This window comes from Anabrus simplex, chromosome 5 (genome assembly GCF_040414725.1).
Source record: "Anabrus simplex isolate iqAnaSimp1 chromosome 5, ASM4041472v1, whole genome shotgun sequence".
Taxonomy (NCBI): domain Eukaryota; kingdom Metazoa; phylum Arthropoda; class Insecta; order Orthoptera; family Tettigoniidae; genus Anabrus; species Anabrus simplex.
In genome coordinates, this window is record NC_090269.1 from 76,157,213 (window position 1) to 76,176,289 (window position 19,077).

General features: G+C 37.7%; 1 protein-coding gene across 2 annotated transcripts in view; it reads right to left on the reverse strand.

Moving 5' to 3' along the window:
- The window catches only part of LPCAT (lysophosphatidylcholine acyltransferase), a 475,917-nt gene that overhangs the window by 34,772 nt on the left and 422,068 nt on the right, over window positions 1–19,077 (reverse strand). For both annotated transcript variants that reach the window (XM_067148134.2, XM_067148133.2), the window contains exon 8: window positions 10,486–10,633. In XM_067148134.2, coding sequence (XP_067004235.2) covers window positions 10,486–10,633 — 148 coding nt within the window. The remainder of the gene's footprint in view (window positions 1–10,485; window positions 10,634–19,077) is intronic.

Consider the following 19,077-nt stretch of genomic DNA (forward strand, 5'->3'; position numbering starts at 1 on the left):
ATAATAGGTCTAATAGGTACTCTTACTTTATGGATTTTTGGCAATGCTCTAGCCATAGGTAACCTGGGGTTCATATTTATCATCTTCTGAATTTTGTCTTCATTGAGGATGAACGAAGAATTTTTCAATAATGATTTTAAACTTTTTGTATCCTAGCTGTGGGGTCCTTATTAACTCTGGAAAACGACTCAGCAGAAAAAAACTTTTCTGTTTTTTCTATCCAACATGACCGTACAATTACCTTCATCTGCCTTAGTCACGATAACATCATAGTCTTATTTTATTCCTAAGATCCTTTTTACATTTTACTTTGTCTAATGGAATATCGGTTTTAAGCTGACTAACTGACCGAGGTAGTCTTTTCTTTATTTCGTTCCTAAGATCATCTTGAGAATCCACAGGAAGTTTTTGGATATTAGATTCTGCTTCGGTGATTGTTGTAATGATATCATCTCTGTTAAAACTTGGCCAATTAAATTTAGGTTCACTATTAAGAGTGTCTAATTCTTGGTCTGTGAAATGGGTTCCAGAGAGGTTTTTGACCAAACTGACTGAACTGAACTTGTCTTGAACCGTTAACTGATTTATTCCAGATTTTCTATTATTATTATTATTATTATTATTATTATTATTATTATTATTATTATTATTATTATTATTATTATTAAGAACCTCTGTATCATATTTTGTCCCTTTTAGATTATCAAATTTCTTTAAGCTTTTACATCACGCATTCATGACGGAAACTCATTTCTTAAATTTCCGAGGGTTTACAACCCATTAATTTTATATATCTCTTTCTTTCCAGACCTTGCCTTGTTTTAAAAGGAATATTCATAAGAATTAAGCTACAAATATGGTGGTCATGCAGCGCAGATCTTTGCCATATGATAGGCTATCTCAGAAGCATTAGATTCCCTCTACCAGATATAGCTTATTTTTTGAAAGGAATTTTTACATGAATTAAAGCTTTCAAATATTCTGATATGGATTTGGTCCCATTTTCCTATTCTGAGGCCAGAATTCAAATCTCCCTCAGTCAGTACACTGAAGCCACCAGCTACTAGCACTGCATGTCATATTTTCAAGAAATGTCATTCAAATTTTAATATTGATGAACATTTTTTTTTTTGCAAGAAGTGATGAACAATTTTATGTAAATAGTGTGTATATTTTGTCTTTAGTGTCTTCTCAAACAGTTCATAAAGGACATGGGTACTTCCATTTTAAAATTATTAGACAGCAACAATGAGCACTGTAATCTGCTACGAGACATTATGGCTGAAGAAGTCTCAAATGAGATGAAACATGTTCCAAAGTATGTTTAATATATTTTTTTACTAAATAGTTTTCACTTGAAGTGTATTGATTGGGTGGACCATTAAACCTAACACTAGTTCTTAATTTAAACTGTATCAATACGCATTTATATGATGAAGTTTGTAAATTGTGTCAGTGGAGAGATGGCGTGGAATGACATTAGTAGACGAATAAGTTTGAATGGTTTATTTAAAAGTAGGATAGATTAACTTATAATATGAAGATAAAGTTGGAATTCAAGAGGACAAACTGGGGCAAATATTCGTTTATAGGAAGGGGAGTTAGGGATTAGAATAACTTACCAATGGAGATGTTCAATTAATTTCCAATTTCTTTGCAATCATTTAAGAAAAGGCTAGGAAAACAACAGATAGGGAATCTGCCATCTGGGCAACTGCCCTAAATGCAGATCAGTAGTGATTGATCATCACTTCAAACTGGAAATTATGTAAAATTAAGCTAATAATGTTATTTGTTTCATGTCCCACTAACTATATTTTTATGGTTTTTGGAGAAGCTGAAGTGCTGGAAGTCTGACCCGCAGGAGGAATTCTTTTACATGCCAGTACGTCTACCAACATGAGGCCAACATATCTGAGCACCCTCAAATATCACCGGACTGCACCAGGATCGAACCTGCCAAGTTGGAGTCAGATGGCCAGCGCTCTACCGTCTAGGCTACCCAGCCGAGCTGTAAAATAAAGTTAGCATGTAAGGAAGGGTGGGACATTTTACATACAAAGCACTATGTGGACAGAGTACTTTACCCGTTTTCTGTCTGTTTTTTGTCTCCAGATCCCAAAATCAATCACTACTGATCTGTATTTAGGACAGGGCAGTTGCCCAAGTGGCAGATTCCCTATCTGTTGTTTTCATAGCCTTTTCTTGAATGATTTCAAAGAAAGAAATTGGAAATTTATTGAACATCTCCCTTGGTAAGTTATTCCAATCCCTAACTACCCTTCCTATAAACGAATATTTGCCCCAATCTGTCCTCTTGAATTCCAACTTTATCTTCATATTGTGATCTTTCCTACTTTTAAAGACACTTAAACTTATTAACGTAAACTTATTCGTCTATTAATGTCATTCCACGCCAGTTCAGTGGTTTCAGTCCTAGGAGAGGGAGTTGGATTTTTGAAGGGCACAAAATGCCCATTCAACGCTCCAAATCGTATGATGTTCACATGTAAAAGATCTCTGGCAACATATGTTAATCTGACAAAATTAAAACTGTGTCATTTATCACCCAAGAGAGCTCCAGTTTACTCTGTCATTTGTTAGAATAAAATGGAACGTTGGTATTGTGTCACAGGCAGCCTACATAGCATCAAATCAAAATGCCTGCATACAATAGCAGAGGCCATTATTTATTTATTTATTTATTTATTTATTTATTTATTTATTTATTTATTTATTTATTATCCCATTAATCTGCTCCTAATTTGTGGCATACGGCCATGTGCCTCTATAGGAGTGGAAGTCTTGTTCCTATGTTTTAGAGACTTCCTAATGCAGAATGGAACTTATATCCTTCCAAGTGAACCAAGCATGGGTTCACCTCATCTAGGTAGCTCCTTTCCAGGAGCTTGGAAAAAAAAAAAATTAAAGGTAAGTTACATATTCAAGAAAGTAGATCAGTATGCAATAATTACAGAAGAATCACAATTGCATATCATGGTGCCAAAATCATTAAAAAAAACTATAAAGAATTAGGGAACAATGGAAAAAAACTAAATGAAAAATAGTTTGATTTTGGAGGTGGAAGAACAAAAGTGGAGCCGATTTTCAACTTGAGACAAAATAGTAAAAAGCTTAGAGAATATGAAAATGACTTGATGATGATACTTAACCTTTCAGTCATTGGCCCATGAAAAGGATTTATTGATTGAGAAAAGTAGCATGATTATGTCTCCAGAGAAGGAATGACACAGAAAGGTGTTGGAAAAAGAATCAATAAAAAAAAATGATGTGACTGTAAAGCAGTCAAGCTTGTAGTGTTATGTGATTGTTGAAATTGTGATCATGGCATTGCAAAAGTTCTCTGCAAATGTCCACATGCCTCTTTTTTCGTCTGAAGACAAGAGTCTAGGCACCCACATGGATGACACCCTCCCCCTCTAAGTGGCCGTGCAGGATCCGCTGCAGGGTGTTTCAGCTAATTTACTTGGCTGCCTCCATTTCCACAAATGTGATTCATTTGTTTCCTTGGATGGCCTGTTCGACCCGGGCAATGTTGGCTGGTGTTGACACTGTCATATTCCTTCCAGAACTGGTTCCCTTGTCCAACAATGTGCGGCCTGTTTTTCAACCTTCCACCCAGTTGTAAACTGTTTTCTGTGATGGCACATGTTCTCCACAGACTGCCACCAAGCGCCAATGAATCTCTGCAATGGTCACGCCTTCTTTCCATAGGAACCAAGTCATATAGTGCTGTCCCTGACGGTTTTCCATGTTGTCTGCTCCTACGCTGACAGTGTTGTTATGAAATGACTATGATGAGTGCATTCGTTGGCTCCTGTGCGTGTGCTCCTACCAAGTGGTGGAACAACACACTAGTTACACATCACCACCTTCAAAAGTGAAATGTGAACCATACCTGGATGTACAAAAAAAAAAAAAAAGTGTAAAACAATATAGTACACCCTTCGTATATGCATTAAGAACCCTATGAACACAACATCACTATAGACTAACTGGTACTTTTGAGGCTGATTTTTGAGGAGTCTGCATGCTGTTTCATTGTTTGACCCTTCAATAATTGAGATCACATTCAGTCAGATTTTTGTTTTCTGTCAGAAAATTATTATTATTATTATTATTATTATTATTATTATTATTATTATTATTATTATTATTATTATTATTATTATTATTATTCGTTACGGCCCCTGAGAATCACGAGTGACTTGTTCGGTACGTCTTCTTTCTTCCCAATACCTATCCATTCTCTTACTCCTCTTTCTCTCGGCTTCCGTGATCTGAATCTGGATCCTGGTGTCTGTCCAGCTGTGACCTTCCACGAGCTTTTCGTATTTGGACCTATCCTGTACTGTAATCAGTGGATACTTTTCCTTTATGCCAATAGTCTTTCAATCTTCTCTGACTTCCTTCATCCACTTATTTCCAGTTAAGCAGGTTGCATTCCATATCTTCGTCAGCCTACTGTCATCCATCCTCATGAATGTCCAACAAATCCTAACCTTCTCTTTCTTATCACACTCAAGATTGGTTCTATACTCTCATATAGTTCTTGCCTTGATCTGTGTACCTAGATTTCACCTTGCTTTTTGTTGTCCCATATACGTCTCAAGAGTCTTCTTTCCTCCTTCTCCAATTGTATGCATGCTCTCTTGCCCAATGTCAGCGTTTCAGTTGCATATAATGCAGCATTCCTGATGGTTATCATGTAGTGTCGCAGTTTGGCATTCCTCGAGAGGTTCTTCTTTCCATATGTAGCCATGGCTGCATATCGTAGTTTCAATAGCAGTTGAGCTCTGTCTGTGGTACTTTTGTTGCTTTGTACTTTACCCGTGATGTTCTCACCTAGGTATCGGAAGCTGTCGACTCTCTCTACGACTTGGCCTTTTACATTCCAATCGGTCTTCGTATTCAGTACCTTCGTCTTGTTGTAGGCTATTTTTAGACCAACTTTTGCTGCAGTCTCTGCTAGATTTGCCAGTGCCAACTTCGCGTCCTCTTCCTTCTCATGTAACAACCCCATATCATCTGCAAAGGCAAGGCAATCCACTATGACATTGTTTTTGATCTTATATCCAATCTGTACACCTTCAATTCCCCTCATAACAAGAGCTGTTATTAAAAATAAATCAGTGATGGGCTGACCATTATTGCAGTGATGAAAAGTTTCAAATAACTGATGATGAGTGAAGCTGTAGAACATAATGGTAGTGAAAATGTGCCTGAAAACATTGTACCAGTGCTGACCCACACTGAGGGCTGTGTTACTTTGAGCAGCAACCAGAAACTATGCTTACTGTCACTAATGCCTATTAGATGATGGCATGGCATTGCTGCTCAAAAATGAGGCTCGAAAAGCAATGACTCTGGACAATTTCTTCAACTTTGAAATTTATGTTTATTTTAAACTTGGTAATGTTAGCCCATCTCTAACACAAGTATATAATATAAATTGTATTATAAGGGGAAGTCAAATGAAAACCGAACACCTGATACAATGTTTTATTCAAGAGTAATTACCAAAAGCATTACCGGTAGTACATTTATCCCACTGAGAGACCAGGCGATCAATTCCAGTTTTGTAGAAAGAGGTAGGTTGCTGACGGATCCAAAACCACACCCAATTTTGCACTTCCTTGTCCGAATTAAACAGACGCCCATGAATGTCTTTCTTCAGGTCGTCAAAAATGTGAAAATCAGAAGGTGAAAGATCCAGGCTATACAGAGGATGTTGAAGTGTTTCCCAACCAAATCACTGAAACGTAGCCTTCGCTAGATTGCAAGTACGGGGACGAGCATTATCATGCAACAGGATGATTCTATTAGACAGCATTCCAGGTCATTTTGACTTTATGGTGCATCACAGTTTCTGCAAAGTGTCTTCATAGCGGTGTGCATTGATTGTGGTTCCACACTTGAGGAAGTCTACAAGCAAAGGGCCCCTGCAGTCAAAGAAGGAGGTCATCATGACTTAACTGGAACTTGTATGAACAGCTTTAGATTTCTTTGGCAGGGAAGAATTGAGATGTTTCCCTTGTTGGCTTTGTTGTTTGCTCTGAGGCTCGAAATTGTGGCACCAATTTTCGTCCCCTGTGATAATATGGGACAGAAAGGCATACTCTTCCTCATGGTACTGCTGCAGATGACTCAGACACGACACCATTCTGTCAATTAATGCGGAACAAACTGCGTGCAAATCTTGCGGAAATGCAAGTGATATTTGACAATGGCATTTTCAGAGCCATGGCTAATGCCGACCTAAACATGAATTTCTTCCTCCGTGATTTGTCGGTTTTTTCGGATAAGGCCATTAATCTGCCCTATCAGATCAGGAGTAATGGCTCAATGGGCCTGTCCGGGGTGCGCATCGTCTTGCAGCGATGTGAGCCCTTCTCGGAATCTCCTCTGCCACTCGTACACACTCGTCATGGACACGCAGTTTTTGCCATACAAAGCAGACATTCGACAATGAGTTTTGCATACTCCAGCACCCTCAGCCATCAGAAAATGAACCACACTTCTCTGCTGTTCTTTACTTGCCTCCATTTCTACAGCTGGACGAACACGCTAGACCAGTCCGTGCAGCAACAAAGACATAACCCAACAACTGCGTGCATGTGAGAGTTGTTACTATGCAGTTCTCCTACCACAGCAATGGCAGTATCGTTATGTAACAACATTGTTGCCACCTTTCACGCTGAATGTGTGTTATGCTGGGTGTTTGGTTTTCATTTGACTGCCCCTTATATTTATCCTTTTTGGACTAATTAAACAGTTATTTATGGATTACTCTTTGATTTGTTCTTATTTCAATGTAATCGAAGTATTTTATAATTTGAAGTTATATCATTCCCAGTTCAAAAATGGCGTGAATAAGTTGTATGCCCAGGCCCCGATTTACAAATGGGCAGACTGGGCATTTGCCCAGGGCACCAGTTTTTGAGGGGCGGCGGCCGGTGGATCGAGTAATTATGGACTGCGTGAATTACGTCTTAAATTAATTTCCCTCAAATTACTTTTACATTCCACAAATTATTCCAATTATTTTATTAGACTATATAAAACACTTTAACCTATTCTAACTTTTAAACCTGAATTTAATCTATATATTTAAGTTTTATGAAGAAAACGTGTCTTATTTCTAAAATTATTCACTTACATACAAACTATCAAACTGAACCAACGGTTTTTTAAATAAAAATAAAAACAGCCTCATTCTTACTTGGCTGTTATCTTTGTTTGGCTTGATAAGCTTAATTATGAGAACTGTATTTGCATAATGTGCTGTTTTAAAACTCATAATCTTGAAAACTGTAATATTTAATTTGTAAACAATTATTATTGGGGTCTGTGTATGCCCCACAAACTGGTTGCATAGATGAACATCTAGAGGACTTCTTAGAGGAAGTGGAGAGACAGATAGAAGATAAGGAAGTACTATTGATGGGAGATCTAAATGCACAAGTTGGAATGGAAAGACAAGGAAAGGAAGATGTTGTAGGGCCCTTTGGATATGGAAATGTAAATCCAGAAGGCGAGTTGTTGGTGGATTTTTGCATGAGGAATCAAATGATTGTTGGAAACGCCTGGTTTAGGAAGAAGAACAGTCAGAAGATTACAAGGTATGGTTGGGGAGACAGACGAACAAAGACCATGATTGATTATATAATCATAGAGAAAGAACACCGGAAGAACCTTGTAGATGTAACAGCCATGCCTGAAGAAGCCTTTGGTGGAGATCATAGAGTTGTGATAGGAAAATTGAAAGTTGGAAAGATTGAAAAACCCCAATTAAGAAGAGAGAAAAGAATTAAAGTATGGAAGTTGAAGGAGAAAAGCATACAAGAAGAATTTCAAAGGGAAATAATACCCTTGGTACCCAGAACAAAGGTGGGGAATGTTGAAGAGGAATGGAAAAGATTTAAGGAAGCACTGGTTGGATGTGCAGAAAAGGTGTGTGGTAGAACATCAGGAAATGTGAAAGACAAAGAAACACACTGGTGGAATGATAGGGTAAAGATTAAAGTGAAGGAAAAGAAAATGGCATGGAAAGCATGGAAAACAACTAAGACTGAAGAAAGTAGAAGCAAATACATGGAGGCAAAGAATTTGGCCAAGAAAGTAGTGGAGGAAGAAAAGAGGAAAAGCTGGGCCTTATTCACACAGAAATTGAGAGATGATACGCAGGGCAGCAAGAAATTACTGTATGGTATCTTAAGAAACAAAAAGAGAGATCAAGTAAACACCAGATTTGTGAATGATGAAGGTGGCATAATTTTAACAAAGCCAGAAGAAATAAGAAATAGATGGAGAGAGTATTTTCAGAAGCTGCTGAACATAAGAACGGATGACAGTCATCCAATGGACGACCAGGAAAGGCAATTAGTTGATGAATAAATGGATAAAGATTTTTTGTTTTTGCTAGGGGCTTTAAGTCGCACCGACACAGATAGGTCTTATGGCGACGATGGGATAGGAAAGGCTTAGGAGTTGAAAGGAAGCGGCCGTGGCCTTAATTAAGGTACAGCCCCAGCATTTGCCTGGTGTGAAAATGGGAAACCACGGAAAACCATCTTCAGGGCTGCCGACAGTGGGATTCGAACCTACTATCTCCCGGATGCAAGCTCACAGCCGCACAATAATAAAGAAATTACAATGAATGAAATTGAAATGGCAGTGAGAAAGATGAAGAATGGAAAAAACTGCTGGAATAGGTGAAATTTCAGTGGAGATGATAAAGGCAGCTGGAGCTGTAGGCCTGCAGTGGACATATCGGGTTCTCAGGAATGTCTGGGAGAATACGGAGGTCCCTGAGGATTGGCAAAGAGGAATAATCATCCCAATTTTCAAGAAAGGTGATAAGAAAGTTTTGAAGAACTACAGGGGAAGTACTCTAATATCCCATGTTGCTAAGATAATGGAAAGGATACTGGAAAGTAGAATAAGGTTGAGGGTTGAGAAGCAGATACAGGAAAATCAGTTTGGTTTCAAAAGTGGAAGGTCAACAATAGAGCCCATTTTCATTATGAGACAACTAATGGAAAAGCATTGGGAGTACGGGAATGATATGGTGATGATATTCATTGATATTTAAAAGGCATATGACAGTGTCCCCAGGACGAAAGTTTGGGACAGTCTGGTGCAAAAAGGAATTGGACAGGGATTAATAAAAATGATCATGGCATTGGATAAGGAATGTTGTAGTTGCATGCAAACACAAGTTGGCAGGACAAGTTGGTTCAAAATAACTAGTGGGCTGAGACAGGGAAGTGTTCTATCACCAATCCTGTTTACAATAGTAATGGATGACATCATGAGAACAGCAAAAGCAGCATATGGAGGAAGAGAAATGAACATGATGTTATTTGCAGATGATATTGTGATTTGGGGAGAAGACGACAGGAAGGTTCAAGAACAGTTGAATGTGGTGAATGGGAAGATTGAAGAATGTGGATTGAAAATAAGTGTAGAAAAGAGTAAAACTCTTGTTATGACTAGAGGGGAGAAAGAAGGGGAAGGTCAGATTAGACTTGCAAACAAGCCCCTGGAAGTAGTGGAAACGTTTAAATATCTGGGGAGTGAATTAATGGAGAATGCTCGACTGGATGCTGAGATTAGTAAAAGAATTCAAGCTGGAAGTTATTTCTATCATAGTGTAAGAAACATGTTATGGGACAAAGATGTGACAACGGAAGCAAAGGATACTATGTACAAGATGTATTATGTACCCATAACAACTTACGGAGCAGAAACTTGGGCAATGACAAAGAAGGATGAGAGTCAAATACAGGCAGCCGAAATGAAGTTCTTGAGGAGTATGATACAGAAGAGTAGAAGAGACAAAATAAGGAATGAGAAAATCCAGGAAGAAATTGGAGTGGAAAAAATGAATGATAGAATAGAGAAGAGCCGACTAAGATGGTTTGGGCACATAAAGCGAATGAGCGACGAAATAATTCCAAAAAAGGTGATGGAAATGCAAATCCAAGGAAGGACGACCACGACTGAGATGGAAGGATACCATCCAACGCAGCATTATAGAAAGAAACCTGGACTGGGATACAGTGTTGGAGGAGGAGTGGTGGAAAGACCGAAGAAAGTGGAGAGGAACCATATTTGCCCCTACCCAGCTACAGCTGGATAAAGGGAAATGATGATGATGATGATGATGATGATGATGATGATGATGATGATCATTCCCATTAGCATCAACTACCAGGGCTCAACTGTACTCTCTATTTTGATCACATTTTAATTTATCAATGAACTCAAAGCATTTAATTTCTTTGAGTCTCTCATGTACAGGAACATTTCAGTACACTCCATAGATAAATACATAATAGATGGATATGCTTTATAAAGTCAAGTATTAAAAAAGTTTGATAGTTATTCATTAAACAACTTTTCTTATAGTTGAGTTGAACAGCCTCACCTTTCATTTTTAACAGATGACTTAGTACCTACCTTATCATACAACTTAAATAGTTGTTGGAGTGCAGGCTCAGTTGGACTTACACCCAAGTACTGTGCAAATTCCTTGTACGATATACTGCTCCTGAGTGCATATGGAGAGTCCATCAGAAGTTTCTCTTCGATATTCACCTGAGAAAGTCTGAAAATGAAATAATTGTAAATATATCTTGTTAGTAAATATCCATAAGTGAAATCAATGAAAGGACAAACAAACTGATAATATGATCAAAAATTATGTTCCTATAAGGAAACTTTATTTTATTGCTTCTGATTGAGAACATTAATTACAATTGAACGACCTGAATTTTTTTAAAATTTATAACATTTATGATATGTCTATTAAATACAGGATTTAATTGAAACAAGGTACATTACTTGAATGGCAGTGAAAGATGGTATTCTAAGCAGACATCTCTAAAAATTTTACTCATATGTTAATTAGTGTAGGAGAAAATAAATCACAAAACTTTGGTCAATGTTTTTTGAGAAGTCTGTAGGCACCTGGAGACTCAGATCTCTTCTAAACAGAACATTAACACAGCTGTGATTTTCCCAGGTCACCCTCCCCTCCAAGGCTGTACAAGATAGGTCAATGTGTCTTGAGGTCAGTGCACTGCGACCTGCAGACAAGCTCCGAGTAGGCTACAGGTGAAATAGTTTTATCAAATCATGAAATGTGTGATATAATTTTAGTTTATGATTGAGACAAGGTTTAATAGAGCAAGGACAAGATGAATGTTTTTACGACCGAGCTCGATAGCTGCAGTCGCTTAATTGCGGCCAGTATCCAGTATTCGGGAGATAGTAGGTTCGAACCCCACTGTCGGCAGCCCTGAAAATGGTTTTCCGTGGTTTCCCATTTTCACACCAGGCAAATGCTGGGGCTGTACCTTAATTAAGGCCACGGCCGCTTCCTTCCAACTCCTAGCCCTTCCCTGTCCCATCGTCGCCATAAGACCTATCTGTGTCGGTGCGACGTAAAGCAACTAGCAAAAAAAAATAAATAAATAAAGTTTTACGAATGTTTACCCAACCTTAGATATCTAAGTTATAGGGCTTTTGTCGCTGTTCTTCAGATAATTCCACACTGGGACTGATTATCAAAATTATTTTGTCCTTTGAACAAACAAACAAACAAACAAACAAACAAACAAACAAACAAACAAACAAACAAACAAACAAACAAACAAACAAACAAACAAACAAACAAACAAACAAACAAACAAACAAACAAACAAACAAATAATCACTTCCACACTTACTAAGTAGGCTACACTGTACCACTGGTCCGAATATCCCAGTCCTTGATGTAAGGTTGCAACAACAACAATCACCATAGCAACAGCATTTAGTTTACATAAAAATTTTACAAGTCCTGATCCCTGCCAACAGGCAAAGTCATACTTGGATCACATAATAACTTCCCCTCACTGATTTTGCCTCATCCCAATGCCGTATAGCTACAGCAGACTTAGTTACCCACTGCTGCCCATAGAGTTACTGAAAAGCTAAACATACTGACTTTTTAATATTTAATTTTAATTTAAAGATAGTTGACAATTTCTTCAAATAGGTTGTTTAGACTAGTCTCTTCTATCACCTGTTAGACCAGAGTTGCTCAGCTGGGCGCCTGTTGAGGCTTGCCCAGTGTGGCCGGACTGGCGTGACATAAATGCGGGCAGCTTACATAACGAGCATACGTTGCATTGAAGCGAAAGAGCAAACTCACTTTGACTTCGCAGGGAAGCGAGGGAGCACTGACGTTCGATTGTCATCATGAAGCTCTCCTCCACTACTCACCGAAGTGCTGATTAGGATAAATTATTTAAAATAAAACTCTAAAATTGCAACAAAAAACTGACCTTTTCAAGATATTTCGGTTTGATTTTTACTGTGCTCGATATAAACAGTCAGTTTTATTTTCTTATATTTCTTCATTCAGAGAAAACTGACATGTTATAATGTATGTGTTACCATCTACAAAGGTACAGGGTTTAAGCATACAAGCAACGATTTACAATTCCTTGCATGGGAATGACAGTATTTTCATTTAAAAAAAAAAAAATTAAAATTCCTGTTATTAACTAAGCAAAAATTAATATAACAGGGATGGCCACTAATCTTACTTTGGGAGCCGAAAATTTAGGAGTCAAAATTGGGAGCATGTTTAGAAAATGGTTTATAAAATGAAGACACGTTTTTCATTTTATAACAAATGAAGGTGCATTTCATTTATTTTCTACACCACACAGAACATTATTGTTCAGGTACACATCAAGGAATGAGATTTTACTTTTGGGAAGTGCTTTTACTCGTGTTCATTTTTTCTGCTAGGTTTTTTGAAATCTGGCTGATAATGTTCATCAGTTAGTTCAGATCAATATTTAGATTTAATGAATTTAAGCATTGAGTACAGTGATTCACACACATAAGTAGTCCCAAAGACTGCCTACACGTGAACACGACTGGTTTCACCTCACTACACTGACTCACTGACACACTCGCGCTCAAAGCACTATCTAATGGAAGGCCCTGGAACTATCTTTACCTCCCATCTCCACCACTGACCTACAGTGCTAATAATGTTAAGCTGCACATCCCTGCTACTGACTGCCACCGGCTGCGTGATGTTGTTGGTTTCCATTAATTATATCAATTAATTTTACTCTAAGCTTGGTGTCAAGAGCCGCACGAGATAGACTCAAGAAAGTTAGAAACTTCATTTTGTTCCGTATTGAACTGGGATTACAGTAAAATGAAAATGTTAAAGGTCCACCTTTTCAATACCATGAATGTTTATTGATGTGAATATATATCACATAACGTCCAGAGAAGGTTGGTACTAGTTTCGACGCTCATTGCGCGTCATCATCAGCCAACAAATCAATTGAGCAAAATGCAGCTTATCGAATAGCAACATATAACACATGATAGCACCTACAAGACAAATGTTAAACTATCTAGTCATATAGACTATAGACTCAAGAGCCGCATACAGCTCGCGAGCCTCGTAGTGGCCAGCCCGGTAATATAATTAAATAATGCAACAATTATTTTGCACAGTGTTGTAGTGTTGTGTGACTTCCCCTGTCTGAAAATATTTCTGAAAATAGTATTTAAAATTTAACAGGGATCTAGTGATAATAGCTAGCCATAAATATTTACTATCCAAGATTAAAGTACAGCAACAACGTAAATATATCTACCACGTGGATATACAGTATGCCTTCAAATAATTAACCTCATTGATGTTATTCCCGGTAAGCATGACTGGATTGTTGGTGAGTTTATCAGATCATTTAAACCCAAACACTCAGAAGCAACAACTTATCCACCTTAACTCCATATTATATTAAAACTGTTTCTAAAGCATCTCTTAAAATGTAATAGTGAAAACTGTAATTCATTACATTCGTTATAAAAATATGTGAGGTTGTAGGCCTAACTCTTTATTGTATTGGGTCAAAATACATAAACTGCAATGAATATAAATAACTTTTTTCTTATAACGTAAATTGAAAGTGATGTGGATTTCTGCCCTCTTTCTTTCATTTCTGCCCCCATTTGAAACTCAGGTATCGCAGCAGTGATCGAGAACGACTGGGAAAACTTCGCCCATCCTTCACGACCTGTGACATAGTCAGAACGTACTGTGGTTGAATAGCATACACTTGCTGAACGCCTACCAGCCCGCCCAATTACAGTGCTGGCTGTCCACGGGACAGAATGCCCAGCTGAGCACCTCTGTGTTAGATGGACATACCTTATTCCAATTACAACCTGTATATTGTATACATAGCAGGTTAATAAATAACATTTCTGTAGGACTAATGGTCTTCAGTATATGATTGTATTATTTGTATTTTGTTGAGAGTTTCAATCCACTAAAAGAAGAAATTAGTTTGTGACACTGGATAGTAATAGCCCATTCAATGAAATGACCAAAATCTAGACTTATGGCCATAGTGACAATTTCGAACCAATGTATTAACCTACAATTTTTTTCAGTCTTTGCTGAGCTGTTGATAAAATAAAATAATATCCTATTTGGAAAAACTTATAACTGTTAGGTTCTTCAGTCTGCTGAAACAAATTTTGAGTAATATATTTATAAACTACTTGAGAAAAAGAAAACATATGTTAACAGTATTTTACTTGAAAAAGAAACAACTTAATTCAAATGTTTTGTTCTTGAAAGAACATCATCAGATTCTACCAAATCACACTCAGATATTTAGAAATGTATAAACATTTATATTTATTTCTGTTCAAATACTTAGGAACTGGAAATCTGAAACTCATCTTAATGAATTCCTTTTTTTTCTCTCCATTTTATCATAGAATGCAATGTGTTGAAAAGCTGTTGCTATGTCATTGGCACTAGTCTAGCTGGCTAGCCAGTCCATTGACCTTTCGCTACGCCATGCTCCCTGCCCTGGCTAGGTCAATGACACTGTGTATATTTTAATTTTTAGGCGTTTTAATTTTAATGCTTCCCTTATTATTATTATTATTATTATTATTATTATTATTATTATTATTATTATTATTATTATTATTATTATTATTATTATTATTATTATTATTGTTGTTGTTGTTGTTACTGCCATCACTATGTATGTATGTATGTATGTATGTATGTATGTATGTATGTATGTATGTATGTTGGGTATTCAGCCGAAAGGCTGATTTTCTCCTCAACAGCTCTGCCAACAGCTATTATATGAGGGTTGGGGCAAAAGTCACAGTAACTTTTTTTTCTTGAAGATACCAGTGTGGTTGGAAAATGTGACATCTACAGACGAAAGGACAAGGTGTTAACTACATGTATGGACAATGAATAGCACTGAAATATCGTAACACACTAATTTATTACAGTAGGATACAAGGCAATATGGCCTTTCCGGTGCAAAAGAGGGACAACACAGTACACACAAAGTTGACATGACAAACCTGGGCCTAAATACCCTCAATGTAGTCCCCTGCTACTGACACCACATGCTGTCAACGATGTGGGAGGTGCTGAATACCAACTGTCTCAGCATTTGCCGCACCATGTGTGAATCGGGTCACCTATTGGTGTACAGCATTAGCAATGTCCTCTCGTGTTGCAAACGGTCTACCACATAGTGGTTCCTTAAGCTTTCAAATGAGATCAAAGTCGCAGGGCGGAATGTCGGGAGAGTACGGTGGGTGCTCCAATTCTTCCCATCCCCAACATCGCAGTAGCTCCCCTACACACTCTGCTTTATGTGGTTTAGCATTGTCGTGCAGGATTATTGCACTGTCCACAAGATCCGGATGTTTCTCCCAAACGCCATATCGTACCTGTCGCACCAGAAGTCCCTGTAGTACTGTGCGGTCACTTTTCTGCCATGTGGAACAAATGGAAAACAATGACACCCCTGATGCCATATGTGACGATCACCATCAATTTGACTGGGGAAGGATTCTGACGGACCTTCTGCCTCCTTGGTGATCCATCATGTCGCCACTCCGCGGACTGACGTTTCAGTTCTGGTTCGTATGCCCTGGCCCAAAATTCATTGATGGTGATTATTCGTGACAAGAATTGATCGCTGTCCTGTTGCCAGTGTGCAAGGTGGTCGGAGCATATTGCATAGCGCACCCACCTTTGAACTTCCATCAGTGCACGCGGTACCCACCGCGATGCGATTTTGCGCAGTTGCAGCTCATAACGTAATATCCTGTGGACATTGCGTTTCTCAATGCCACTTGCCCTCTCTAACTCCAGTAGCGTCCATCGTTTGTCTTCATCCAGGAGCTGCTCGATGATGGCACGTGCCATGTCGGTCCGCACACTAACAGGTCGTTCCGAACGTTGCTCATCACTGGTTGACACACATCCTTGCTGAAACTTTCCTACCCACTGTGTTACTGTACGGTATAGTAGAGCGTTATTCCCAAGGGCTTCTACTAATTCACTGTGATATTCCATAGCATTTCTCCCTTGGAGAATGGCTTTTCTGATGTAAGAACGCTGCTCAACATGGGTTACTTCCATCTCGCACGACACTCACCATCTGACTGATTTCACAGCCCTTGCTGTGCTACTACCAGCTATCACAGAGCCATCTGTTGTTCTGCCTACACAATTCCTGCAGAACTTCCACACGACACATATACATTTGTGATCCGTTCACATATCTACAAGAAAAAAAATAAATAATAGTTGCCATGACTTTTGCCTCAATCCTCGTAGATAGCCTGGGCATCACTGAAGAGGCACACTGGGGAAATGAGGAGTGAGGTAGTTTCCTGTTGCTCTTCTCACTGAGCCAGAAGTTGCTATTATATATCAGTATGCCAAGCCCACTGAAATGCACACACCACCTGAAACCTATCAGCAACATTCTCACGCCATTCATAACAGAGACTGGCTGCATAAGGAGTGCCATTACTAGCACTGCTAATACCACAGTATCTTTCTTATCAAAGTCAAGGATGTGACAGAGACAGGTTAGTGAAAGTAACAAATCTATTCTAGCTCATACTAGAAGACATAGTACACTGTAAACAACTAACTATGTCTTGCCAGGAAAGGCATTTATTATTATTATTATTATTATTATTATTATTATTATTATTATTATTATTATTATTATTATTATTATTATTATTATTATTATTATTTTATTAAAACCACTTCAGGGTCATCAGATTAAACCAAACACATAATGATCTAAGCCCTAAGAAACCTACCTTTTTTATTATCATACTTTATTATTATTTTTTAAATTTAAAGTAATAAACTTCATGGTTGGGTTCCGTATTGAGTTAAGACTTAACTTAAAATGAATACAAGATTTATTGCTCCACCTTCTCAATACTTAAAATCACTTAACGTTTATGAAAACATTACAATATGATAGTGTCAGGTACTAGTTTTGGTCCGTTTTTTGGACCATCATCAGCCTCGCCGAAATTACAAGCAAAAGACATAAACTAAATTAATATGGATGAACAAGAGGATGGATGGTAGTGGAATGACATACAAGTAAAAACCTTATACATAAGTTACATTAAATATAACCAAAATATGTTAAAATTAACAGATGAATAAAATAATTGTGATGTCGCTTAAAATTTCTTGATGCAAAAGTCTTAGGTTGACGGTTGAACTCGTGTTGCACATTTAAATTCAAGTGAAGTCTTAAGTTTCTGGAAAGTTCTGAGAGCATGTTCCATGATGGCATAGAGGGAATTGTCCAATATGACCAATATAGACTTGACGAATTGAGAAAGCTGGACTTGTTCTATGTAGCATAAACAAATGCTGTGTTTAAAGGAAGTCTCAATTCAGTCAGAACCCAAAGAACCTGAAGAACAAAATTAGAATTAACTCGAAAAATCTGATAGAGAAAGTACTAAGGGAGTGTGTGTGTGTGTGTGTGAAATAACGAGTACTCACCTTGCGCTTGTTTGGAACGAGCTGCTGGAAGGAGTGCAACAGACAGAGTGAGCGTCACGCAGCGTAGATCAGCAAGAGAGGAGAAGGGATGCGGAGGGGAAGGATGACGTAAGTGTGGAAGGAGACGGGAGGGAGGGAAGGGGAAATGGTTCAGGACGGGTTAGGAGAGAGGGAAGTTAATGAAATTTGAGGTGGAAGGGAACCCTTAATTGATTTAAAGAAAGGTTTATGAACAGTTGATTTGTTTTTCCTATAATAGGAAATGAAAAGATCGAAAAAAATGTTTGGTTTCTCGGTAATTTCGTTAAGATTGTAGTTGGCATTGAAATATTGATCCAAATGTATGTAAAAGCTCTCAGTTATGTTGAGTAGATGGCTGAAAATTTGTTGTATTTAGCTGCGTTAAAATGCTCCTACTGGTCTGCCCTATGTAAGAAATATTTGAACATATATTACATCTGATTCTGTAGACACCTGATTTTTAGTATCTGTTTATTTTATTAATAAGTGAAGTGTTATGTAAGATTTGCATGTTGTTGTTGCTGGTTTTGAAGGCTATTTTTATGCCTTTTTTCTTTAAAACATTAGTAATTATGTGAATTCCATTGACATAGGTAAAAGTGGAGACAGAGTCGTGTTTAGATAGTTCTTTTTAAGTGTGGTCTTAGGTCGGAATTTGTGTTTACTAATGATATTTTCTATGAATTGATTATTATAGCCGTTGAATCTAGTGATGTGACAGATAGTATTCAGTTCCGTGTGAAGATTTTTTTTGTTCATGGGTACGTTAAATGCTCTATGTAGGAGACTATTATAAGTTGCTTTTTTGTGGGGGAAGAGATGAAATGAATCTTGTCGGATTGTGACGGCCGATTGGGTGGGTTTTCTATATATCTTGTAGGTTAAGGATTCCTGTTGTCTAGTAATGGTGAGATCCAAAAAATTTATTTTTTGATCTACTTCTGACTCCAAAGTGAACTTAATGTAAGGATCAATGTTATTTAATGTTTGAAGTGTAGTATTGACATCTTGCACGTTCTCGTTAATAACTACAAGGACATCGTCGACATATCTAGCCCAAAAGAGGATGTTATCAAATTTATTGTTGATTTTTGTATTCTTGAGAAAATCTAGATAGATTTCCACGAGAA